The 24,482-nt window shown below is 52.2% G+C and overlaps 2 protein-coding genes across 5 annotated transcripts in view; both read left to right on the top strand.

Moving 5' to 3' along the window:
* The first annotated feature begins 105 nt into the window (after positions 1-105).
* On the top strand, positions 106-12,048 carry ELP6 (elongator acetyltransferase complex subunit 6). 2 transcript variants are annotated; one of them, XM_032443132.2, is made up of 7 exons: positions 106-180; positions 2,385-2,463; positions 3,840-3,910; positions 8,034-8,161; positions 8,864-9,056; positions 10,435-10,581; positions 11,122-12,048. In XM_032443132.2, the coding sequence occupies exons 1-7, from the start codon at positions 112-114 to the stop codon at positions 11,245-11,247; spliced, it is 813 nt and encodes a 270-aa protein (XP_032299023.2). In that variant the 5' UTR covers positions 106-111; the 3' UTR covers positions 11,248-12,048. The 2 variants fall into 2 exon arrangements, with proteins under 2 accessions (XP_032299023.2, XP_032299024.2); XM_032443133.2 differs by lacking the exons at positions 106-180; positions 2,385-2,463 and adding an exon at positions 3,402-3,656.
* Positions 12,049-12,913: 865 nt separating this feature from the next.
* The window catches only part of SCAP (SREBF chaperone), a 38,122-nt gene continuing 26,553 nt past the window's right edge, over positions 12,914-24,482 (top strand). For 2 of the 3 annotated variants that reach the window (XR_014943675.1, XM_015852711.3), the window contains exons 1-3: positions 12,914-13,076; positions 14,651-14,753; positions 20,672-20,885. Coding sequence is in view for 2 of the 3 variants with exons in the window: in XM_015852711.3 (XP_015708197.1) it covers positions 20,764-20,885 (122 nt within the window). In the remaining variant the exon portion in view is untranslated. Of the gene's footprint in view, positions 13,077-14,650; positions 14,754-18,156; positions 18,284-20,671; positions 20,886-24,482 lie in introns of all 3 variants that reach the window. The other variant, XM_015852712.3, reaches the window with a different exon arrangement.

Below are 24,482 nucleotides of genomic sequence, written 5' to 3'. Positions count from 1 at the left end.
CAACATGGCGGCGGTTGGGGGGGGGGGCTGGAGGCGGGATGGCGGCCCCGCCCGCCGCATGCGCGGCTCTGGTGGCTCCTTCTCCCCGATCCCCCCCCAACACACACACACATGCACACAGCCGCCATGCTGCCGGAGCTCAACGAGCTGCTGGACGCCGCCCCGCAGCGCCCGGACACGGTGAGGGCGGGCAGGGGGAGGGAGGCGGCGGGGCGGGAGGCTGTGGAGAGGGAAAAAGGCGGGAAGGCGGCGGCGCGGGGCACGGCGGGAGTTGTAGTGCGAGATGGGGGCGGCCATGATGGTATGAGGAGCGGACGGGCCTTCATAGAGCTCGTAGATGTGGGAGGTTCGGGATCAAACTATCGTTAAGTTTGGAAAAGAGCTCTACAGATCGTCATGTCCAGCTGTCAGCACCCACCGTGCCCACCGCCATGTCCCACAGTGCTGCAGCACCACAGGTTGATGGTGATCCCACAAGAGCAGCCTGAGGCCATGACTCCTGCTTGTAAAGGCCAGAGCAGGGGAGGCTGAGGTGAGGCCTCATGGTGCCCTACAGCCCTTTGTGGTGCCCTACAGCCCTACATAGTGCCCTGCAGCCCCACACGGTGCCCTACAGCCCCTCACGGTGCCCTACAGCCCTTCATGGTGCCCTACAGCCCTTCATGGTGCCCTACAACCCCACATGGTGCCCTACAGCCCTTTGTGGTGCCCTACAGCCCTTTGTGGTGCCCTACAGCTCCACATGGTGCCCTACAGCTCCACATGGTGCCCTACAGCCCTTTGTGGTGCCCTACAGCCCCACATGGTGCCCTACAGCCCTTCATGGTGCCCTACAGCCCTTCATGGTGCCCTACAGCCCCTCATGGTGCCCTACAGCTCCACATGGTGCCCTACAGCCCCTCATGGTGCCCTACAGCCCTTCATGGTGCCCCACAGCCCCTCATGGTGCCCTACAGCCCTTTGTGGTGCCCTACAGCCCCTCATGGTGCCCTACAGCCCTTTGTGGTGCCCTACAGCCCTTTGTGGTGCCCTACAGCCCCTCATGGTGCCCTACAACCCTTCATGGTATCCTACAGCCCCTCACAGTGCCTTGCAACTCCTCACGATGCCCTACAGCCCTTCACGGTGCCCTACAGCCCATCATGGCCCTACAGCTCCTCCCAGGGAGTGGAGGGTGCTGAGCTCTTCTCTCTGTGCCAGCAGCAGGGCCAAGGAAACAGCATGGAGCTGTTGGGGAGGGTCTTCCTGGGCTTGGGAAGGGTGCACAGACTGGGTGGAAAACAGGCAGGACTCCAGTATATCCAGGAGTTCTGGGTGCAAATACAGCATTGAGGGAGGTGCCCAGGTCAGACATTTCAACTGCGCATGGAAACATCAGAAATGGGGAGTTTTGAGTATTAAACAGCTGCAGTGCGACAGCGGGGTGAGGATCGTCGAGACTGAAGGTCAATAGCTGCAAGTTCTGAGGGAGGTAAATGATATGTGCACTCCATGACAGCATCCCGCTGAGTCCTGCACAGCATGTGGTAGCAAAGTGCAGAGCCTTCCTAGCAGGCAGGCTTCACATCATGCACGGGGAGGGGACGTGAGAGGAGCTGAGCACAGAAATGAGCATCTTGTGCTGTTCCAACGCAGAGACCCCTCCAGTCTCACACTTGGAGGGTGCATCCCTATGAGCCTCTCGGCTTTGGGTGGATAATTGCTCCCTCTGACTTGGGCAGAGCAGCATTTCTGCACCCTAAACTTCATTTTGCATTCCCTGCAGACAATCCTGACTGCTTGCCATTCTGGTAGCACCTCGTTGCATTGGGGTGTTAACTGATAGGTGCCTTGCAAATTGCCTATGGGCAGATAGCATGCTGCTGCAAAGGGCTTTGTTGTATTTTTTCCTGGTAATAGATTGAAACAAACAAACCAAAAGCAACGATAAAGTTAGTGATTAAAAGGAACCCATTTGTGTTTTGTACTGATTAGAGGCAAATCTCAACTAAAAGTTTAATGGAAACAAACGCCTTGATGAGACCAGTGCTGATAACAAGCAGGCACTGATGAATGGAATTAATTGCTTGCCTGATCAAAACAAGGTGGTTTACTTTGTGTTCTGCTCCTGTAAACATGTTGATGCTGAGGCTTTCTGCTCTGATCGTGGCACATCTCTGTGAGCCTGCGTGGTGTTTGGGTGCTGCCTGTGCCCTTCCTTCTCTGCTGTCATAGAATTAAGGAAATCCAGAGTTAGAAGAGACCCATTAGTATCATCGAGTCCAGCTTCTGTACCTGCAGAGCCTCCCCTGGCTGCAGGCATCGTCTCCCAAGGCACAGATCCAGGAGCTGTTCGTACCCTCATCTCAACCCACTGTAAAGTTTCTTTGCTGCTTCTTTTGCAGGGTAAATTCACGCTGCTGCGAGACGGCGGAACGGATGGCAGCTTCCTGGTGCACCACTTCCTCTCCTTCTACCTCAGAGGTAGGTGAGCAGCAGGACTGCAAGGCAGGGGTTTGTCTTCTCCTGCTCCTTGAAGTTCCTTCTCCATGGAGTGTTTCTGCAAGAGCTGATTCTGGACATCCTCCATCAGTGCCATGAACTGCTGTCAGGGTTTCTGCATCCCGGTCCTGACTTGTTCCTAGGCCTTGCTCTCTAGCCCTTAATCTCCCTGCAGTTACGTCATTAGAGCAGTGATGGCCGTAAATCACCCTGGCATCTGAGGGAGAGCTGCCGTGTGTGTAGGTCCTTTGTTACTGAACATTTCATAACATGTTGTAACTATCAGGAACAACTGTCAGATAGATAAGATAGCAGCGAGTAAACAAACAAACAAATGGAGGGGCTGGCGAGCTGCCTAATTGCTTTGCTGCTAAACTTCCACCCCTGAATAACCTATCAGGCTTTGGAGAGGCTCAGCTCTTGGACTCCTCCAGTTTTCTGCTGCTAAACACATTGAGGCTGCAGTTTAGCTCAGAGTGCTGCGTGTGCTCCCCACAACTGCCACCTCCTCCGCTGCAGCTTCACCTGCTTTTAAGATGCGGTTTATTTACTGCACTGAGCAGTGACACTGTAGCATGCACTGAGCAGGTAGTGAGCAGCGTGAGCCGGGCAGAGGGCAGTGCTCCTCTATGGCCTGCCATGCGACCTTCAGCACAATCCTGCCCTTGACCCAGTGCCCAGCTGGTGCTCAAAGCATTTGTGGAGGCCCAGCTGGCAGCGCAGACCTTGCTGCTTGTAATCTGGGGCCACAGACCTTGACACTTGTAATCTGTCCTGTGCTCTGGCAGGGAGAAACAACCGCACTGCTTTGGGTATGAACCAAACCACAAGGCCAGGTTGTCAGGCGCTGGGCTTTCCAAAATCATGTTCTAGTGATGTATCTCTGTGAAAACTGCTGGTTCTCTGTGTGTTTGCAGATAAGGTCACTTGCCCTGTGAGAGCCAAAACAGGGACTCTTGGCACGCCTGTGATTTCAGTAATTCATGTCATGGTCGGTCATTGGCCTCCTTGCAGTTGTACAAACAAACAGTGCAGGGAGATCCCGGGGCAGAAAAGGGGCTTTCTATTCTTTATGTCGCCTCTTTTTTGTTCCTTCTGTTTATTTTTAACCTGGCTCCAATTTTCACTAAATTGGAAAGCTCAAAGAAAGGCAAGAATGGAAAACCCATGGAAAGGTAAGAATGGAAAGCCATTCTATTCCATTCCAAGCTACGAGCCAAGTGAGAGGCTGCCTAAACCTTCCTCCCTTCGAGGCCTTTGCAGGCAGGTTTATAGTGTGGCTGCTGTGATTTATGTGCCTCGATAATGGCAGTTTACAAGTGAAATACAAACAATGTGCCTTTTGTCTTCTTCCCCAGCTGGCTGTAAGGTTTGCTTCCTGGCCCTGGTCCAGTCCTTCAGTCACTATAACATCGTGGCGCAGAAGCTGGTAAGTCTCCTGGCACAGGTTGGTAACTGCAGGCCCCGTAGACAAGCCCAGACCAGTGGATGGAGTTTCAGTAGTGCTCTGGGGAGGGAGGCCCGCTGGTATCTGTGTCCAGGTACATTCAGAAGGATGCCTCTGTGCTGCTTTTGGCCTCTGGGCAGAGCCATGGGTTTGAGCCATCTGAGAAGCCACAAGCACCAATTTCCTTACCATGGTGAGTGGGGGAAGGATTAAATGTACCACAAAATGAGGAAACTAAGAACGAGGGAGGCAAGGCCATTCTTAGTGTCAGTACAACCCCCACTCCTGTGGGACTGAAATGCATCTCTCAGCTTTTGTGGAGTGCTCTCTTACAGCTATGAAACGCTCTGGGTGTGGAATCCAGGTGACCTCCCAGAGCTGAAGGGATTGCATTGACCCTCCCTGCTCTGTTCTAGGAGTCTCAGCAGTGCTTCTGCTTACAGAGAAGGTGCAGCGACGGTGCGTTCCCCACTCAAAGTGTGGGTTGGATTTTGGTACTTGCTAAACAGCTGGTTTTATTTGAGATACTCAGTTTTCACCTTCTTTTGGAAGGAGATAAATGGCCTGAGGGCTCAGACTGAAGTTAACTAAAATGGACTGAGCAAACAGCATTTTGATGTGGAGTTTAACTCTTGGTCAGGTACTGAGCATGCATTTCCTCTGCTGAGCATTTCCCAGAGGAGGAAATGTGGGCTGGAGATTCAGCTGTTCAGTACGGGAACTTTGGCTGCTCTAAAAGCAGAATCATATTTGTTGGTGTGTTCCTTAATATGGTGAAATTTCCTATTACAAAGCTCGAGTGTGTGCTTTTAATAGGCGGTGGTGTCATCTCTCTCGTGGGAGAGTCTGAGAAGCAAGAGAGCATGAGGATTAGCTGGAGCCCATGTGCAATGCAAATCAAAGTGATGTGCTGTCTGATGCTTCCAACACAAAGATTACTCTTGTGAAGGAGTGATAAGAAGAACAATGCAGTTTGCTGGGGGAGTTGAGGGAAGGGATTACATTTGCCTACAGCGGTGAGCTGACCCTGCACTGTTGGTTTCAGGTCTGAATCAGTCTTACAGTATAACTTTGCTACCCTACAGTCCTTGTAGCACCTGATGGTGTTGCTGCTTCCCAGCAGTGCTGCCATGTCTCACCAGTCCCTTCCAGCTCAGCTAAGTGCAATATCTCTGGGATTTTGTGCCCTGCTGCCTCACAGTACTGTCTTCACACTTTCTTGTTTTCAAATTCACGAGGATCCACACTTAATTTTAAGGGACAGTTAACATTAATGTTGTTTGTCGTGACCTTCAAGAGAGCTGCAGCAGGACCAACGACACGAGGGCAGCCTGCCGGGTTGGTGTTCCCACTCTCACTTATACAAGGCTTGATTTGTTTTAAAGGAAAAACGTATTCATTTCCATGTAGCCTCCCTCTTTCCTGCTCCCCCATTCCCAGCTCTGAGGTCGCAGACCCGGGGACGTTGCCTGCTCACCCCTGCTGTCCCCCGAGGGTACACATGCTGGAGAGGAGACCTTGGCTGAGTACCTGATCGCAGATTGTTGCACTTTGTACCGCAGTGCCATCGCTGTTGGAGCTGCCTCACATAGTCCATTATCCTTCTGTCCTGCAGATCCTGCTTTCTGTTATGAATTGGCCAACAGCAAGCAACAGGTTTGGTTTTAAGGAACATCACAGCTGCAGGATGGTGGGACCGAGTGCTGTCTGCCCAGTCACATTGCAGGCTCTGCAGCAGGGTCTTGTTGGGAAGCTCTTGGTTCCAACCTCCCCACACTGCAATCTCAGGCATTTCGGGGCTGGATCGATGAGTGACAGATTGCCAGAGATAATGTCTGTGTGCTGTGCGGTGATGGAGCGCGGTGCTGGGAGATAATGAGAGCTTTCAGGGTTGGTAATGCACGCTGCTTGGCATTGTGGCCCTACAGCAAGGACGATTTAGTGTCTCTAATCCTGCTGGCGCTCAAGCAGATGCCAATGGCTATTTTAGGTACTTTTTCCATCACTTTTGAGCTGTCCCAGGGCTTTTCTCTGTTGTCCAGGCAGGCCCTGTTGTCCTAGTGCTGGGCTGCCAAGTGTTTCAAGGAGGAGATGGTGGTTCCTTGCTGCTCTGCTAGGGAAACAGCTGAACGGGGGGACTGGAACTAAATGCTCTTTTGAAGTCCCTTCTGAACTGAGCCATTATGTCTGAAGTACAGTTTGTATGTGCACAAAGCAAAACTCCATTTCTGAGTGATCCCCATGAAGTCTGACTTCAGATGCTGCTTCGACAAAGCACTTCACCATGAACCTGAGTCCTATGAACTCCAGAAGTTCACCAGGGGATCGGTGCAACCTGTTCCTGCAGCTGCCCTGCAGTGCAGCCCTGCTCTGTGGCACGTCAGGTATTTGCCAGCTGATCCACATTCCTGCTGCATTGAGCTCTTCTGGCCTTGGTGAGGCATTTTTCCATGGTGTGGGCTTGTTATTGCCCAAGAGGTTAGTCCTAGCTCTGCACTCCTGCCATGCTTCCCATCAGGGTTTTAGTGGGTAATTATCACCTGCTGAAGCTGAACTCCTGTGCCTGAAGCCCAGGTGATGGATGGATGGATGGATTGCTCCCCTGAGAGTTACAGCAAAGAAAGGAAACGTGATGGAAATCTGACATTCCTATCATCAGCACCAAACATGTGGTCACTGATAAGCCTTGCAGGAGCTGGGGGTTAATCTTCCTGGAAGGGACCTCTTCCTTATCTACTCAGACCTTCTCTCTCTTGAGGTGCTTGTGTGGAATACCACGCTTCCAGAGCAGCCTCGTGTAGGTGTATGACATTGATTAGATGTCCAGGCTGTGGCTTTCCAGGCCTGCTTCCCAGCCTTCGTCCTCCCTAGTTTTGCTTCTTGAGCAATCCTGCAGTTGAGCTAAAGCTTCCTGAACTCTTTTATTAACCGTGTCTCGCCATTTTGGCCAACTACCTGCTGCCTTGCACAACGGCCCCATTTGCAGAGGCTTTGTGTTAACGCTCCCCAGCTCCATTTGAAGAGATTGCAGTCCCGTTGTGCAATGTGGGAAGCAGCCCACACTATGCAGCCAGGCAGACTCACACTTCTTCCCACAGGGAAGCTGGCGGTTTGACCAAGGTGAGTTGCGTGATGTATCTTTATGGTTACACAGGGGAATAAATGTTCTCCCAAAAAATGAACTGATGCAGTTACCAGTGAGCTGAGGGGCGATAGAATTACATAAAGTTGCCCTTGGTGATTAAAAGAAAAGAAAAGGAGCTGTTTTGTGAGCTGTGTCTCCAGCTGGGTTCTCCATTTGGGATCTTCTGCATGAATATGCTGTAGCTCTGCCAGGGCTTTCTTGGTTGGCCATGGAGGTGCTGGGAGCTGGATGTGCTCAGTGCTTCGCTCTCAAGGCAGAGTAGGAGATTGGCACAGGCTGCCCAGGCAGGTGGTGGAGTCACTGTCTTTGGAGTGTGGGATCAGTGGGCATGGTGGGGATGGGCTGGGGTCTAAGTCAGTGATCTCAGAGGTCTTTTCCAACCTTAATGATTGTATGATTCTGTGAGATCTTGGCCCCAGGTGGATGCTGATGGTCCCTCTTCCTTCTCCCAAGGGCTGAGGCTGCTTTCTGTGGGAGCTGTGCTGTGTGGGTGTCAGGGTGCCTGGCCCTGGCCTCTTCCACACCGCACCTTGCTCATGTGCGTGGGCTGTACTGAGGAGCTGCCAGTGCCAGGCTCTCAGTATTGCCACATCAGTGATGTGAAGATAACAAAAACCATTTGCTTTCACCTGCCAAGAAAGGAGGATGAGGAAATTGCTCCCTGCTAATACCCCGTACCTATACTCTCCCTGACTCTGGGTAAGAATTATTCTCCCATGCTGGGCAGCAGTGATGCTGCTGTCTTCCCAGGAGTGACTCCAGCCCATTTGAGCACCCCAAACCACCATGATTGTTTTTCTCCTCCTTTAAAGCTACTGTGCAGGAGTCATTCAGGCAGTGACCTTATTAACGCATTTTGATGGGACTTGATATAAAATTCGTCTGTTGATCTGCTTGGTTCTGTTTGCACCCTTTCTCCAAAGCAGTTTGCTCTGCAACATAATGTTTTCCTCTCCCCAGGGAGTCAGCCTGACAGCTGCCACGGAACGGGGACAGCTTGTCTTCTTGGAAGGCCTCAAGTCCTGCCTTGACCTCGTGTTTGGGGAGGAGGAGCAGTCAGGACAGCCCAGTCCTCTTCAGTTTATAAGGTAAACCCATCCAGCTGGAGGAGGCAGAGGTGGTTCTGCTGGGGCTGAGCACGCTGAGTATTTCCCCTCTGGGTTTTCCTATCTCCTGTCCCTACACCCAACAAATGGAAAGTGCTGTGGAGTCAGTGTGTGGGGCAGCAAAATGCACTGAGAGTACATGAAAGGTAACCACCTCGGGGGGTGTGCTGGAGGAGAGGCCCAGGGCAGGCAGGAAAGCCTTGTAAGGTCCTGTGCTGTGGGATCCTATAACCCTTAGGGATGTGGTTTGTTGGTGTTGCTGCAGCATGGTGCATCCCTTGAGCAAGGTAGGAGGATTTCCCTTCGCACACGCAAGTGAGGAGCATTGACTGCAGGTAACCTCTGGATCTGGAGATCTAGGTTAGGTATTAGGAGGAGGTTCTTTACCCAGAGGGCGGTGAGGCCCTGGCACAGGGTGGGTGCCCCATCCCTTGCAGCACTTGAGGCTGGGATGGATGGACACCTGGGCAGCGTGATCTGGTTGGTGCAAGCAGTCCATGACAGGGTATGGAAACAGGGGGTCTTTCAGGTCCCTTCCAGCCCAACCATTCTGTGATCCTGTGACCTGGGGGCAGCAGGCACAGCAGGGGTGCTGCAGGCTGGTGTTGCCTTTGTTGGGTCAGTGACGCTCAATGGGACACCCGGGTGATCACAGCCCCCCAAGTTCTCCTCTTTCCCTTTCAGTGGGAGCATTTCCAACCTCAAAGACCTGTTTGACTTTGTCCGGACGTCCCTGACGCCCACTGACAACGACTGCTGGAAGGGCCGGGTGCTGCTGGTGGATGATCTCAGCGTGCTGCTCAGCCTGGGTGCTGCACCAGTGGATGTGCTGGACTTCATCCACTACTGCAGAATGATGGTGTGCTCTCAGCTCAAGGTACCGCTCCCTCTGCACACAAAACCAAAGCCTGGCTTTCTCTTTGCCCCCCTGTGCACAGTAGAATTGCAGAAGGCTTTGTCTCTGCAAGAAGTCTGAATCTTCACTCCAGGACCCTTCCTGGGGGGCTGCATTAGTTCCCAGGGTACCACCCTCTGCAACTGGTTTCCAGGAGGCGCTGTGCAGAGCAGGGCTTTGGGGTGGAGCTTTTATCAAGTTGTGACCAGAGCTGTCTGCTCACTGCTGTGTTTGTGTGCATGTAGGAGGAAGCATTTCTAAGGTGACAAGGGGCTGATGAGTGTCTGGGGCCATAGCTGAAGGTCTGCTCAGCTCCTGGGGGTGCAGGGAACACGGCTCTCTGCTTCCAGCAGTTTTGCACCAGCTGCTTTCTAAGGGTGTGTGACAATGTGGCAGTTCTGCAACAATCTCCCTGGCGACGTGCTCACTTCTGGAAGCATCACAGCCAAAAATCATTAATCACATCCATCCTTTGCTTTTTACACTGCAGCATCCACCACTCTGGCCATTTCTCTCTTTGCTTGAGTGAGAAATCAAGTAGATGGTGTCAAGTTTTGATACCCTGCACTTCACATGTTGCTAGGGTGTTTGAGCTGGAAATGCTGACAAGGTGCTTGCTGGGAATACTTAGCAGCAAAGCAGCTGGGGAAAAAAAAAAAAGAAAAAGCAAGGTGAATTGTGCTAACGTGTTTCTATTTCTGTCTAAGATGTTCTGAAGCTTTGAAGCACATTTTACTTGTTTGAGAATTGGGTGTTATTTTAAGTCCACAGTGCAGAGGCTCCTGGGATCTGGTTCGTGGTGGTGGTGTTGCACTGGGGAGCTCCTGAGGAGCTGGGAAGGTTTGAAGCTCAGCTCTGGCTGCAGTTGCTGGGCTGTGTCTTTATTTAGCTGTTGTGAATTCATCCAGAGAGCTGCTGTTTGCATGGCCTGACAGACAGGTTTAACTAGATAGCTGTCATGTAACAAAGGCTCCATGTATTTTTAGGCTCCAGATACGTATGTATATAATATAGATGTGTGTATGTGTATGTAAATATATATATATATACAAACCAAGCTATTTCAGAGATGTGTATGTATCTCCAAGAAGGCCCAGTGCAAGGTGCTGCCCTTGGGTCAGGGCAGTCCCAGATATCAGTATGGATGGAAGGGAAACTCATGAAGAGCAGCCCCGCAGAGAAGGACTTGGGGGTTCTGGTGGTACAGAGCTGCACAGGAGATAGGGGTAAGATAAGGGGAAACTGCTTTAAACTAAAAAAAAATGGAGATTTAGATTAGATGTTAGGGGTAAACTATTCTGAGGGCAGTGAGGCCCTAAGTCAGCGAGAGGCTCAGCACTGTCAGCTGTTCTCGTTGCAGGGGAACATCGTGGTGCTGGTTCATGGCAGTGAGGATTCAGAAGATGAGGAGAACAAGCTGCTGGTGACCTCCCTGTGTCATCACAGCAACCTGATCCTGTGGGTGGAGGGGCTGGCAACTGGCTTCTGCAAGGATGTTCATGGGGAGGTAAGGCACAGAATGTCACACTGTGTGGAGATGTGCTCTGTCTGCCCTGTGCGATGCACTGTCACTCCTCTGGCCCAGGATTAGCCTGGTCTAATGGCTAAGGACTAACACACAGCCTTGCTGCGGTCACTGGGACCTGCCAGCACACCCAGGCTCCTGCAGGATGTATCTGGGGATATTTCAGTGACATCCTGCAAATGTCCCATTCCTGGAGGATGGCTGAGGTTTATGCAGCATCCGCAGAGCAGGCTGTGTCCCCCACTGAGGTGGTGGCAAAGGAATGATATCTGGTTCTTGGGAAGCTTCCCCAAGGCACCACGTGCATGGATCCTGACCGTACCTGTGGTCATTTCTCCTGGGCTGGGGTTGCAGCCCTGCTGCTGGGGCTGCCTGCTGCTGGCCTCTCATTAGGGGCTGCCACAAGGGTGAGACTGCCTGCAGGCACCGCTGAGGTCTGTGTAACAGTGGTTTTGTAATGGTAGCATGGAGGGACATCTTGACAGCCCAAGGGATGACATTCCTATTCCTTTCCCTTTGCAGATGAAAATAATTAAGAGACTGTCCTTGGAGTCAACGGAGCAGGACGTCACCCAGGTCTACCAGTACAAGATCCAGGACAAGAACGTCACCTTTTTTGCTAGAGGGCTGTCAGCTGCTGTGCTGTGATGCGGTGACACCACACAGAGCTGTGAGAGCACCACAGAGCAAGGAGAACTGATGGATTGGAACCTATAGATCGGTACCTATAGATCGGATGTGCTGCAAAACCTGCTTGTTTCCTCAGTGCCTTCCACAGAATCACAGAATGACCCGGGTTGAAGGGACCTCAAGGATCATGTAGATCCAGCCCCCCTGCCTGGCAGGGCCACCAAACATACACATTTACTAGATCAGGTTGCCCAGGGCCCCGTCCAACCTGGCCTTGAACACCTCCAAGGACGGGGCATCCACAACCTCCCTGGGCAGCCTGTTCCAGGGCCTAACCACTCTCCTTCCAGGAGCTGTGCAGCAATCTGGCCTAAGAGGGAAGCTTAAAAGCATCTCGCACTGCATGCAGACAAGGGCATCAGCTCGCTTAGACCACACAGCACACAAGACCACAAAGCACAGCTCCAATTGACACGGCTGCCCCTCGGAGCGTGCAGGTACAAGCAGGGGCCATGCCCTGAGGGCTGGGCACACCTCACCTTTTCCGATTGTGTATGGCTGCCCCACCCTGGCATTTAAAGAGATGACACAGAGCGGGTGGAGGCGGGGATGGCTTGGGAACGTGTTGCAATCCTTACCTTTCTCCCAGCTCTGCCATGGGAGAGATTTGCTCAACTCCCAGCTGACACAGAATGAAACAAGACGCAGCTCTGTGTGGAGCTGCTCTCCTGGCTGATGTAAGACTCGCAGGCCGCCTTGCTCAGGTGCTTCTTTGCTCTTTGTTACTTTCCCCCTTTAATATACAATACAACCCCTGTGCCCGTGTGTGTCTCTTCAGTGTGACGTCCCCAGCTCATCCTCATGCAAGCAATGTTTGTCCATCAGCCTGCACCCATCAGTGCGTTCAGATCACAACCAGCGATGCTTTATGACCTACCAGTTCCTGTCATGGAGTGTTACTAAGGGCTCGTGGTCACTCATTTTAATTAGATAAAGGATCTAATTAGTGCAGCCGTTCTGGTTCTGCAGCACTCAACAGCAGCGATGTGCCCAGAGGAGAGCAGCCCTTCGGAACCAGCTTCATTTGGAGAGCTGGATCCCAGCAGCAGCTGCAGCCTGTTATTGCTGCGTGTGTTTGGCCATGCAATAGCAATGATAGCAGCAAGGAAGCACTGAGAACCACGGTGTCTCCTGGTTTGTAGCAAGGACTGAACCCACTGCCCATATCCACACAGCAAGGACTGAACCCACTGCCCATATCCCCACTGTAAGGACTGAACTCACTGCCCATATCCCCACTGCTGCCCTTGGTTTGTAGAAGCTCAAGGCCCATCTCCCAGCTGTGCTGAGCCTCGGCCACGTCCAGAGCCAAGGGCAGGGATAGAGCAGAGGGCAGAACAGCGTGTCCTTGTGCGGGGACAGCCAACACCTGGTCCTATGGTCGGTGCTGTGAGCGGCCCCACCATCCCCCCTATGGCCCCACCGCCCCTCCAGCCTCGCTCCACGTGCTCCCAGCGCGCCACTTCCGCGCTCTCACGTGGTTCCGGTAGCCCCGCCCCCCGAGGGGCGTGTCCAATAGGAGCAAGGGGGCGTGGCCGAGCGGGACCGAACCGCAGCGCGATGGGGGGCGGGGCTAAGGGGGTCGCGCATGCGCCATTGAGCCGGGAGACGGCGGCGAGGGGGCGGGAAGGGCGGACCGGAAAGAGAGAGGGGAGGAAAGGAGAGGAACGGGACGGGATAGAACAGCGGGACCGGGCCGGGAGCACGGCGACGTGAGCGGGACCGGACGGGACGGGCTGAGCGGGGCTGCGAGGAGCGGCCTGAGGTGGAGGAGCACAGGCCGTGAGGTGAGCGGAGCTGCCGGCCACACAGCGCGGCCCTGCAGCACCACACACCCCATATACCTCCATACATCCCCACACACCCCCATACACCCCATACATCCCCATACACCCCCATTTCCCCTTCCCCCCCCGGCCCCTTTCCTCCTCTCGCAGCCATTTTCGCCTTTTTTCCCCCCTTTTATCCCCCCCTTGTTGGAGGTTGCGGCCCGACCCGGAGCTGCGATGAGCCTGAGGGGAACAAAGGTGCTGAGCTGCTGTAGGGCCCGTGTGTAGTGATGTGTGTGTGCGGGACAACAACAGGGGGATGGGGAGCTCGGGGAGCGGGGCCAGAGGAGGCCGCTAAGATGCTCAGAGGATGGAGCAGCTCCTGTGAGGAAAGGGTGAGGGAATGGGGCTGGTTTGGATTGAGAAGAGAAGGCTGCAGGGAGACCTCACTGTGGGCATCCAGTACTTGAAGGGAGTGAATAAACAGGAGGGGGAACGGCTGTTTGTGAGGGTGGGCAGTGATAGGACAAGGGGGAATGGTGTTAAACTGAGACAGGGGAGGTTGAGGTTGGATCTTAGGAGGAAGTTTTTTCCCCAGAGGGTGGTGACGCACTGGAACAGGTTGCCCAAGGAGGCTGTGGATGCCCCATCCCTGCAGGCATTCAAGGCCAGGCTGGATGTGGCTCTGGGCAGCCTGGGCTGCTGGTTGGTGACCCTGCACACAGCAGGGGGTTGGTTTAAGATGAGCACTGTGGGCCTTTGCAACCCAGGACAGAGCTGTGGCCTTAACACCAAAACAACCCTCAGCTCTTTTCTCAGCCCCTCCCAGCATAAAGCGAAGCTTCCTTTCAGCTATGGCATGAGCTCTTTGCTGCTGTAACAGCAATAGGTTTCACATACAGGTGTGATACATCCTATGCAAGGCAGAGGGAGGCCGGGCTGCCACCAGCTCAGTGCTGTGTGCTCACTGACAGTGGTGCTCTGCTGCCTGTCCCTCCAGGCAAGAATTAAACACACAGATGGCACAAAAGAGCAGAGAATCCATCGTGGCTTTTCTTGTTTTTCTCTCAGGAGCATTAAAGTAGCGCTCAAATACCAGAATCTGAGTGATGAGTGAAGCTGGACAAGAGTTCTCTGCACAGCGCTGTAATTACTCACTGTTGGTTTGTTCAGCACAACCTGTGGAGTCATATCATACAGTGGCCTGGGTTGCAAAGGACCCCCAAAGCTCATCCAGTCCCAACCCCCTGCTGTGTGCAGGGTCAGCAACCAGCAGCCCAGGCTGCCCAGAGCCACATCCAGCCTGGCCTTGAATGCCTGCAGGGATGGGGCATCCACAGCCTCCTTGGGCAACGCCTTTGGTTTCAGCCCTTCCCACCCGCTGTTGCTCTGGGGCTGCCGTGTTCTTCCCTCTCGCTGCCCTGTCCTGGATTGCTGCATTGAAATGAGGCTTTTAAGGAGCAGAAGGGAGTTCTGCAGTGCAGCCCTCAGCTGTGTTGGCTGTGAGATGTTATTTTGCAGCCCAGATACCAGAAAGGAGTGGAGGGATGGGCATGGAGCTGATGTCTTCAGGTTGTGCTTTGTGTCCTCAGGTGACCGCCCAGCGCTGACGTTTCGGGATGGCCGGTGCCTTTACTGCAGAGCTGGATTCCCTTGGGAAGAGCAGGGAAATCTGAGGCTCCTGCCCATTGAACGGTGAGTTACAGCTGATGTGGGAGAGCAGCAATGAATGAGGAGAACATCCAGGCTGGATTTGGCTCTGGGCAGCCTGATCTGGTGGTTGGTGACCCTGCACATTGCAGGGGTTGAAACCAGATGATCATCGTGGTCCTTTTCAACCCTATGATTACATATGAGGAGGAGGGTTGCATTTCTTCTGTTAAAAACTGAATTAATCTTGTGTGGTCCATTGTGATAAAGATGCCGTGGGGATAATGGTGGGTCTGTTCTCAGAAGACAATGTTGGAGTTAGGCTTTGTTATCTAACAGCGTCGTTTGGGGGTTGTTTCACTGCTGGGGAGAAAGAGCTGAATGGGTTGGCAGCCCTGGCTTTTAGTTGTGGATTATTAGAAAGGAAAATATTTAGCTGTGTGTGATGCTGGAGATAACAGAGGGCTCCCTTTGTCCGATGCTCACAGCCCTTCTTGCTTATTCTGCCTTGCCAAACGTTTCTTCTGTAATCCAGAACCTGCTGAAAATCAATCCCATGCAGGTGAGTCACCTTACAGGTGCTTGAATTCACTTGTGCCTCCTGAGCGGGGCAGATGTTAGGGAGCACTCTTGTCTTTTTGTCCTGAAAACGGTTCTGATTAATGGTTTTTTGTGGCTTTTTTTCTATTTTTTTTTTTTTTTTTTGAGGGAACAACACAGGGAAATACATCCAGGGTTCTTCATTCTCACTTCCCTTTACATGCAGTGTGTGGTCAGCGTGGTGGCTGTGGGCTCTCATTTCTGTCGCTTGGCATCCTGCCTGTGAGTAGCTGCTAATTAGCAGGCAGGGCTTCCAGCCCTCCGGGGTTCAGCGTGAGAGCTGTGCTGGAGCTGTGGGAGCTGGAGGGAGGCTCTGTGTGCAGCAGGACGGGCACCACCCCACAGAGCCACATGGGAGCAGTTCTGCTCTGTTAGTTCTGCTCTGTTCCTTCTGCTCTAGGAGCTCTCTGCACGCTTTCCCTGGCAGCTGTGGAAGGTGCTGATGCAGAAGCCAAACTTCCCACCTGAAGCAGGAACTCAGAGGGCTGCAGAAGCAGCGATGGGGATGTGGCGATGCTCTGTGTGGGCAGTGCAAGCTGCAGCACTGCAGTGCTGCCTCAGGGAGCTCTTCAGCCTTCCTCGAAGCCACAGCCACATCTGCTCTCTGGGTGATGAGGTGTTTTTATGCCCAGATAGTTGAGCCATCACCGTGTTCTCCTGCTGGATTTTATCCTTTTCCAGAGAAGTATTTTTCAGAATGAATCACTTCAGAACCCCTCTGCTTTACCTCCTTTTTTTGTACATCCTGGAGCTTTGTCCCTGAAGCAGAAGTGCTTTCGTGGGGAAAGACTTACAGATTTCCTGGTAGCGATAGATCAATGCAAATGACTGCTTAACACTGCTAATCCTCTGCCCAGACTTGTACCTGCAGGTGCATCCAGAGGGTGCCTGGTGGAGTGCACGGAGCTGCAGCTGAGGTTTATTGGGGCAGGGCTCTGAATCCATCCCCATCCGCTGTGCCCGCAGGCAAAGTGCCAGCCTAGGAGGGAGCAGTGCTGCAGTGGGCTGCTGGCTGAGCTGTGTGTTCTGATGGATGTGCTGCTTGCCTTCTGAAAACACTGCTCAACTCCCACGTTTCCTTCGGCAGCTCTGTGAGGTGTGGGACGTTGAGTGCTCACCATGGCACAGTGTCTTGCAGTATTTGCTGTGGAAGGCCTGTTTAGCTTTGCAGAGCAGCTCTTCTTGGGAAGCAGAATTAGAATCATAGGGTCACAGCACGGCCTGGGCTGCAAAGACCCACAGTGCTCATCCAGTTCCAACCCCTGCTGTATGCAGGGTCACCAACCAGCAGCCCAGGCTGCCCAGAGCCACATCCAGCCTGGCATGCAGAATGTACATTCCTTTGCACATAATGTTCTTTTCCCAGTATCCATCACACAACATTCATTGGCATTGAGCTTGATTTGCAGTATTGTTGCCTGGCCACTTGGTGGGCAGTTCCTTCTGCCCCCATGAAGAGCAGACAGCACTTACCCGTGTCAGTGTTGCACCTGTTTTTCCAGGTAACTTGTATGTTGAACAACACTGTTCCCCATGGGACCCATTACTTCCCTCTATTAAAAGAATCAGACGCTCATTACTATCCTTCAACCTCTCTTAAATCCATTTCTGTCCACCTGCAGTTTATAGACCTCCAGTCTATGCTTTTCCCTTTGCTGTTCTGCAGAGCAGTGGGTTTTTACTTTAGGCTCATATTTCTGGATGGACATAACTTTAGTTGGCCATAGAGATTTTCATGTGAATGTAGACTCACTGTCCAAACCTGCTGCTCTGTGCTTAGCTTGCTGGGAGCTCTAAATACAGAGGTAATTCCAGTAATGCTTTGATCTGATCCCATTGGGGTGGTGCCACGTGGGAAGGAAGTCTGACCTCGTGCCATCTGAGCGGATGATAGCTCTCATTTTGGTCTATTTCATTATTATTCCTTTTGAGCCCTTTAGGGAATCACACTGTGATGTGCTGTGTGTGCCCTGCCTGGGTGCTGGGTGCAGACAGAAGTGTGGTGAAGCCTCGGTGGCTGGGCTGAGCTGGGTTGGTAGGGTGCTATAGAGCTGGCTGTGCAGCAGAGCTGGCCTTGATCAGGTCCAGGTTGGATGGGGCCCTGGGCAGCCTGGGCTGGTATCAATGTGGAGGTTGGTGGCCCTGCCTGTGGTGGGGGGTTGGAGCTTCGTGATCCTTGGGGTCCCTTCTAACCCAAGCCGTTCTGTGTTTCTATACTTTAAGAGAAGCTGTTTCCAGCTGTGCAGTAAATAGTGGGGACCAGGGCATCGCTGGTGACCATTAGGTTGGGCAAGAGCTCTGTTGCTGGGGAGGAAAGATTGGGAAATGCTTTTTGTGGTTGGCACGGTGCTTCCTTTGGTGCAGGAAGAGGGGTGAGCTTTGCAGTTATGCTCTGAAGTTTTTATAGTTATTTCTGTAGCATATCTCTTGTTCTGTGGTTCTCGTGGACATCCTATTACTTCATCCCCAGCAGGAATGTACTGCCTAATGCTGTTTGCAATGCTCTGGAAGTAAGGCAGTGGAAATAGATGCTTAATAGAGGAGATTGCTGTTCATAGAGTCATAGGATGGCCTGGGTTGCAAAGGCCCACAGTGCTGATCCAGCGTCAACCTCTTTCTATCTGCAGGGTCTCCAACCAGCAGCCCAGGCTGCCCAGAGCCACATCCAGCCTGTTTTAGCCAATATCTGTGTCATGGAGGTAAATTAACCTGCAGTTCAATTTATTGCAGTGCTTCTCCTTGCTGGGTGCAGAAAGAAGAGCCTTGGGCTGAGGAGGTGCAGGTTGTCCTGTGCCCTGTGCTGGGGTCAGCCTGCAGGGTGAGCGCTTTGGTTGTGCTTTTCCCATAGGAAGCGTTCTGTTCCCTGTGACCTCCGTGTCCTCTGGCAGCACAAAGCACGTTATTCTTCTCACGGGAATGCAAACGAAGAGTAGGAACTTTGTGAGAGCTGATTGTGCAGCGTTTCTATGAAGGAGGTTTGTGTCTTGGGCATGTTTCTTGCTTTCCCATCTCTGAAGTCCTCAGAAGTGTTTGGTTCCTGGCCCTCACTGGGGGAGAATTCACACATCAGTGGTCAGAATTGCTGGATGGTGTGGAAACTGTGGAGTGTTCCCCTATTTCTTCCCCTTATCCCTTTGCTGAGGCAGAATGCTTTGAGCTGGGGCATGAGTGCTCCAGCAGCAGCTGGCTCTGCTCCTTCCACTGGAGGGACCAAAGGGTGACAGCACAGAATGGCCTGAGATGAAAAGGACCACAATGATGATCTCGTTCCAACCCCCTGCTGTGTGCAGGGTCTCCAACCAGCAGCCCAGGCTGCCCAGAGCCACATCCAGCCTGGCCTTGAATGCCTGCAGGGATGAGGCATCCACAGCCTCCTTGTTCCATTTAATGCCTGCAGGGATGGGGCACCCACAGCCTCCTTGGGCAACCTGTTCCAGTGTTGTCTGAACAAATAAATAGCAAATAAAGTTAAATTTCCTGTGCTTCATCTCCCCGTGTGCCCATCTCTTGTAGCTGAAGGGGATGAGGTGCACAACGTACTGTATGGCAAAGCCATAAGGAGACGTCCTGCTGCTGCTTGCTGCCATTCAGACCTTGTCTTGGATTTGCAGTTGTGCAAAAAAACCAACATACAAAGTCCTCTGAACAGTTTCTATTTTAGTGCTTGTCCTTAAAATCAGGTTTTATTTGAACAGGACCGATTCCTGCTTTTATCCTCAGGAGCACTGAATTGATTTCAGAATGCAGCGTGCAGCTCTCCAACAACTAGTAAGCAAATATTGGACGTGGAACACTTGAATTTTCTTGTTAATGCTGTTTCACAGCAGGCAAAGCAAGTGAATGCTGCCTTTTCACTTTGCATTCGGTAGAAGCTGTTCCAGTGCGGTGCTAGTAACTGGATTTGCTGTTAGGAAGCTGTGCGTGGTGTTTTTGCTGCAGGTATGTGTTGGTCTCATGCTGGGTTGAACAGGCAGCATCATCTGGACAGCCAGCCTTACAGCACGGCCCTTTTTGCTCAGTCATTTCTTTTTAGGTTGCAGCACCCAAACCTTTCTGGATGACCTACCCTGCAATTGGGGCAGGTGCTGTGGGGGAGCCCCAGCATGATGCCATATAGCTCCAGCCACAGCCACAATGAGAAGAATCCCCATTGAGATGAAGCTTTGGGTCCAGATGACTTTTCTTTGTAATTTCCTTTCCAGTTCTATCAACCCAGACTGAGTTTTCAGTGCAGGTACTGCTGTGTTTATAGCAGATGTGTCTAATAACCCTTAAAGTCTATCAGTGACCCTAAGTTTGGATTCCCTGCCCGTGGACCTACCCAACCTCCTGTGGTGGTGAAATGAGGAGTTCAAAATGCTGGATGGCCAGAGGTTTGAGTCTATATCTAGGCCTTGTATTGAGCTATTGGGAGCAACCACGAATATCATCTTCCTGTGGTCAGGGTGACTTATCTCCCACGCTTTGGGTCTCCTGTTGCTCTGAAGAGGCTGGGAAATGTCATCATTTCCTCTCAGATAAAAGTGCAGCTCTTGGGTGCCAATAGCTTTGAAATACAGGAGAATGTGTCCTGCGTTCAGGACTTCCTCCTCTGGACGCAGTGCTGCGAGCCACATGCTTTGCATTTAGTCCCTTTAGAGACAAAGGAAGAAGTCTGAGGACAGGTTTGTTTGCTCCACGTTTTCTAGAAAGCTCCTTTTTTAGGGCTTTCTATGTTTCATGCTTTGTTCTTGGCGATTGAAACGGCTCGTTGGCCAATTCTGACATGGCAGTTTGGGTTGCGCTTGTAATGGTCAAATACTCTGATAAGAGACATCTGCTCTGGTTTACCTTACTGCGCAGTGTGCTCTGGCTCAGCCTTATGCACTGTGCCTACTTATGTTCCCCCCCTTCATCTTCCCCCAACCAAAAATAACTTCCTTTAGTTGTCTGAGCTGTAAGAGCTGTGCTAATCCCTTTGGTTGTGTGTCAGAGCTGCTGTGCTGGAGGTGCTCAGTGTCCAGGAGCCCTTCCCTGGGAGGTGCTGTCACAGCTATAACCTCGGTCCTTCTTTTCTCATTGGCACTTTGGCACCTCCTTGGAGCGCTGTTGAATTCTTTCACTGCTAACCTGCTTTCCTTCCTTTCAGCCAACTTGATTCCTATCTCTGCTGCTGCAGCTCACGGCAGCTGTGGTCATTCTCTTAGATCTTCCATCCTTCCTTCTCCTATGCAAAGCCCAATAATTTGACCCGATTCCCTCTGGGCTCATACAAACATTCCCTTTCTTCCAAGGAGGTACGAAGGTGAAACCCTTCCTAAAGGCAAATAATGTTTATGTGAATGGTAATGTTTATTTTCATTTTCTTTTTTTTCTATTTGTAGGTGCACACAGTGCTGTGGAGGTGCTGCACATGCTGGATCTGCCTGGCTGCCTGATGTGTCCCGGGATGGCAGCTAGGTGACACTGGTTGAGGATGACCCTGACTGAAAAGCTGCGTGAGAGGATTTCACGGGCCTTCTACAACCACGGGTTGCTGTGTGCTTCCTACCCCATCCCCATCATCCTCTTCACTGGCCTCTGCATTTTGGCCTGCTGGTGAGTCCTGCCGAGTGCTGCTTGTCCTGGGCTGCTGTGTTGGGTGGCATTCATAGCCAGGTTTCATCTTTCCATGTGGGATAAAAGAAGAGGGGGAACAGAGCATCTTCATCTGATTTCCTAACTAAATAGGAAGTGAGGCTGTGCCTGAAGTGCTGGGTCCAGCTCGGGACTGCACAAGATCTGGATGCGTTGAGGAGAATCCAGCAAGGGGCCACCAAGGTGCTACAAGGCCTGGGGCAGCTCTGCTGGGTGGAGAGGCTGAGGGGGCTGGGGCTGCCCAACATGAAGAAGGGGGGGCTCAGGGCATCCACCATGGCTGTGAAAATCTCTGCAAGGGATCAGAGCTGGGCTTTGCTCAGTGGTGCTGGTGCCACACTTGGAGGCAGTGGGCACATACTGGAGAAACAAATGGTTCTGTTTAAACATAAGAAAATGCTTTTTACTGTGAAGGTATTGAACCGTTGGAGTAGGTATTCCAGATTGCTTGTGGAGTCTCCTCTTTGGAATCAAAGAATGGCCTGGGCTGGAAGGGACCCCAAGGATCATGAAGCTCCAACCCCCCACCACAGGCAGGGCCACCAACCTCCCCATTGAATATCAGCCCAGGCTGCCCAGGGCCCCATCCAACCTGGCCTTCAACACCTCCAGGGATGGACGGGGCATCCACAGCCTCTGGGCAGCTGTTCCAGCACCTCCCCACTCTCACAGTACACAACTTCCCCCTGACATCCACCCTTCTGGAAGCAGAAGCTGCCTGTGTGTGACCCTGTGCCTCCGTGGCTGAGACTGACCCTACTCGAGCAGCTTTAGCCTTGCTGATCAGCCTCAGCTATTAGGGATTGTCTGTGGACCTTTTTTGATCTATGAAGTTTATGAAGGAGCTTTGGAACGCTATGTGATAAACAGCAGTTGTTTTCAGGAGCCCCGTTAACTTTCTCCAGTGTAAGAGCTGTTGATTTATCAAGGTATTTGGAGTCTCCCCCCATCGTGCTTCCTTCCTGACAGGTTGTCATCTGCATTTTCAAGTTGAAAAAGGAAGTGGTGCAGAAGAAAGCTCACATATTCTCATGTCACTTGAGGGCAAGGAACTTCTGTTTTTCTGGGGCTGGGTAGCTTTGCAGTTGCAGTCTATGCATCGTTTCTGCAGTTAAAACAAGAAATAAAGCTTGTATCTACCTACAATACAACAGGGCCACGTTATCTGCTGTGTTGTGTTTCAAGCTCCTTGACTTGTGCTAGAATTGGTTTGTCTTCTTTCCATAGCTCCAGGTTAGGGGCCACTCTTCAAGGAGCATCTCATAAATGCAGATAAAAAAGGCAGCTCCTCCTTGCTTGTTCTATGTGGAATTATCTGATGGCTGTGGTGTGTGGGTGCACGCAGTTGTTAGCTCTGTGGCTAGCACAACTGTAGCTCTTGAAAGCTTGTTCCCTAGCAAATGAGTAGGGACTAGGAGGGTGAGACCCTGGAGCAAGATGGTCATTAGCTTTTCAGAGTGCCAAAGTAAAGGCTGTAATTTCATAATCAGATGAGGAAGGGGCTATAACATCTCTGGTTTGGTGAACGACGTTAGTCCCTGTCCATGAAGAAATAAGGTGGAAGAGGGAAGCAGGAGGAACACAAGGACATATTGTGTTCTTCAGTCTCAGACATGGTTATGTAGACACGTAATCATACTTAAAATGCAACGTATGACTGAAGTAAGAAAGGATGCAACGTGAGATCTTGAGAGAGAGAAATGAGTCTTCTCATCTTCTGTACCTGTTTGCACCCAGCATCAAGGAGAGCTTGTGGGCCTGACGGATGCAAAGGGGCTGTGAGCCAGCAATGTGTCTGTGGGCAAGAAGGCCAGTGGCATCCTGGCCTGCACTGGGAAGAACATTGCCAGCAGGGTGAGGGAGGGGATCCTCCCCTTCTAATCAGCACTGATGATGCCTTGTGTGGAGCACTGGGTCCACTGGTGGATCCCCAGTACAAGAGAGATCTGGATGTACTGGAGTGAGTCCAGTGCAGGGCTGCTGAGATGACAAAGAGCCTGGAGCAGCTCTATGAGAGATGTTCAGCCTGGAGAAGACTCGAGGGTGGAATCTGAAAGGAGGAGGAGGATGGGGCTGGACTCTTCCCAGAGGTTGGGCTGGGTGATCTCTTCTAACTTCAACCACTCTGTGACCCTGTGCAGGGCCTGGGGCTGCTCAGCATGGAGCAGGACGGGGGCACAGCGGATCCACCATGGCCATAAATTCCAGCAGGAGCTGCAAGGGGGACAGAGCTGGGCTCTGCTCACTGGTGCTGAGGCCAGGACAAGGCACTGGAAACAAGCTGGAGCTCAGGAGCCCATCAGGAGGCACTTCTTTACTGTGTGGGTTATGGAGCCTGGACACGGGGAGCCCAGAGAGGAGGTGGAATCTCCACTTTGAGTATCCCAAAAGCACTATCCCATGTGATAACCAGAAGGGCTGAGTTGCTGGCAGCTTCATTGTGCTCCAAACACACAGAGCAGGCAGCCTCCTATGGGAGTGCCTGATGAAAGCAGAAGCAAGCTCAGTGTAACAACCCCTCTCCTTGCTTCTCAGGGCAAGGAAAACTGGGGGCAGGACGGGGAGAATCATCACTTGTGCTGCTCAGCTTTTTGAGGCCTTGTCAGTGGGAGACAACACAAAGCAAACGCCATTGATCAGAGGCAGCTATTGGTTATGCACGTGGTGATGCTGAACAGGGAGCTGCTGCTGCTGCACGCCTGGCTTCCTCTGCCTGTTGGCAGAGCCCCTTTTCCAGCACTTCTCCTATTAGTGCGTCTCAGGTTTTTCTATCCTTGCAATGGCTGGGTTAGGCCTGAAACAGTTTAAAAGCTCGTTCTGCAGTGAGCAAAATGGAGGTGGCAGCTATTTTAAGGTGGTGGATCACCACCCTCTGTTATCTAAGAGCTGGCAGCTCTGCTTTCCTTCGTGTTCTCCAGCAGAACGCTGTTTGGGGGTGGTGGCGATCTCCGCTTTGATGCTGTGAAGGAGGAATATGCAATGGTAGGGCTTGCAGTTCTGTGGTGCTGCCAGCTGCCTCGGGCTGCCCTGGCTCCTGTCCCTCTTGGCCCTTTAAGCCGTCTTGAAAATATGTAAAGTAGCTGGATGAACATTTTTGCCTGAACCTACCTTGTGCTTGGCAACTCGCGGGGGCTTGAATGCAGCCGTGCTGCCCCACAGACAATCTGGTTTTCTTTTGCGTTTGCAGAGGGTTGGGGTCTGAAAAAACCCTCCTCAAATCCAGCCCTGTTTGGTTTTCTTTGGACTTTCCCGTGACCCATTTTAGATCTCCCTTTGCTCCCCTCCTTACTCTGTGCTTTCTGTCTGGGCGTTCACCCCTTTCTCTGGTGGTCAAACAGTTCTTTAGCATGGGGTAGTATGAAGAGGAGCGAAGCTGAAGGCTGGGAATCATCACCCTGGAACTTACTGGGAGCCCTTTTTGTGGGGGTAAGGAGTGCAGAGGGAGCATCCTGGCCATGCTTAGTGGCTGTGGGATGCTCCTGGTACCTCAGGAGCAGCTATTAATGCAGTGTTATTGTGTTTTGATGACTACAATAGTAGGCCCATTGCATTTCTGGG

This window comes from Coturnix japonica, chromosome 2 (genome assembly GCF_054131305.1).
Source record: "Coturnix japonica strain WE chromosome 2, WE-NBRP24, whole genome shotgun sequence".
NCBI classification, from domain to species: Eukaryota; Metazoa; Chordata; class Aves; order Galliformes; family Phasianidae; genus Coturnix; species Coturnix japonica.
The sequence above is the reverse complement of the archived record's forward strand: the minus strand, read 5'-3'. Positions and strand labels throughout refer to the sequence as shown.

What these genes read in the sequence shown, in the direction of transcription:
- ELP6 (XM_032443133.2), top strand. Translation starts at nt 3,470, where the DNA reads ATGGTCGGTCATTGGCCTCCTTGCAGTTGTACAAACAAACAGTGCAGG. An exon ending in AGTCCTCTTCAGTTTATAAG is followed by an intron (nt 8,162 to 8,863) that starts GTAAACCCATCC and finishes TTTCCCTTTCAG; the next exon opens with TGGGAGCATTTCCAACCTCA. An exon ending in GCAAGGATGTTCATGGGGAG is followed by an intron (nt 10,582 to 11,121) that starts GTAAGGCACAGA and finishes TTCCCTTTGCAG; the next exon opens with ATGAAAATAATTAAGAGACT.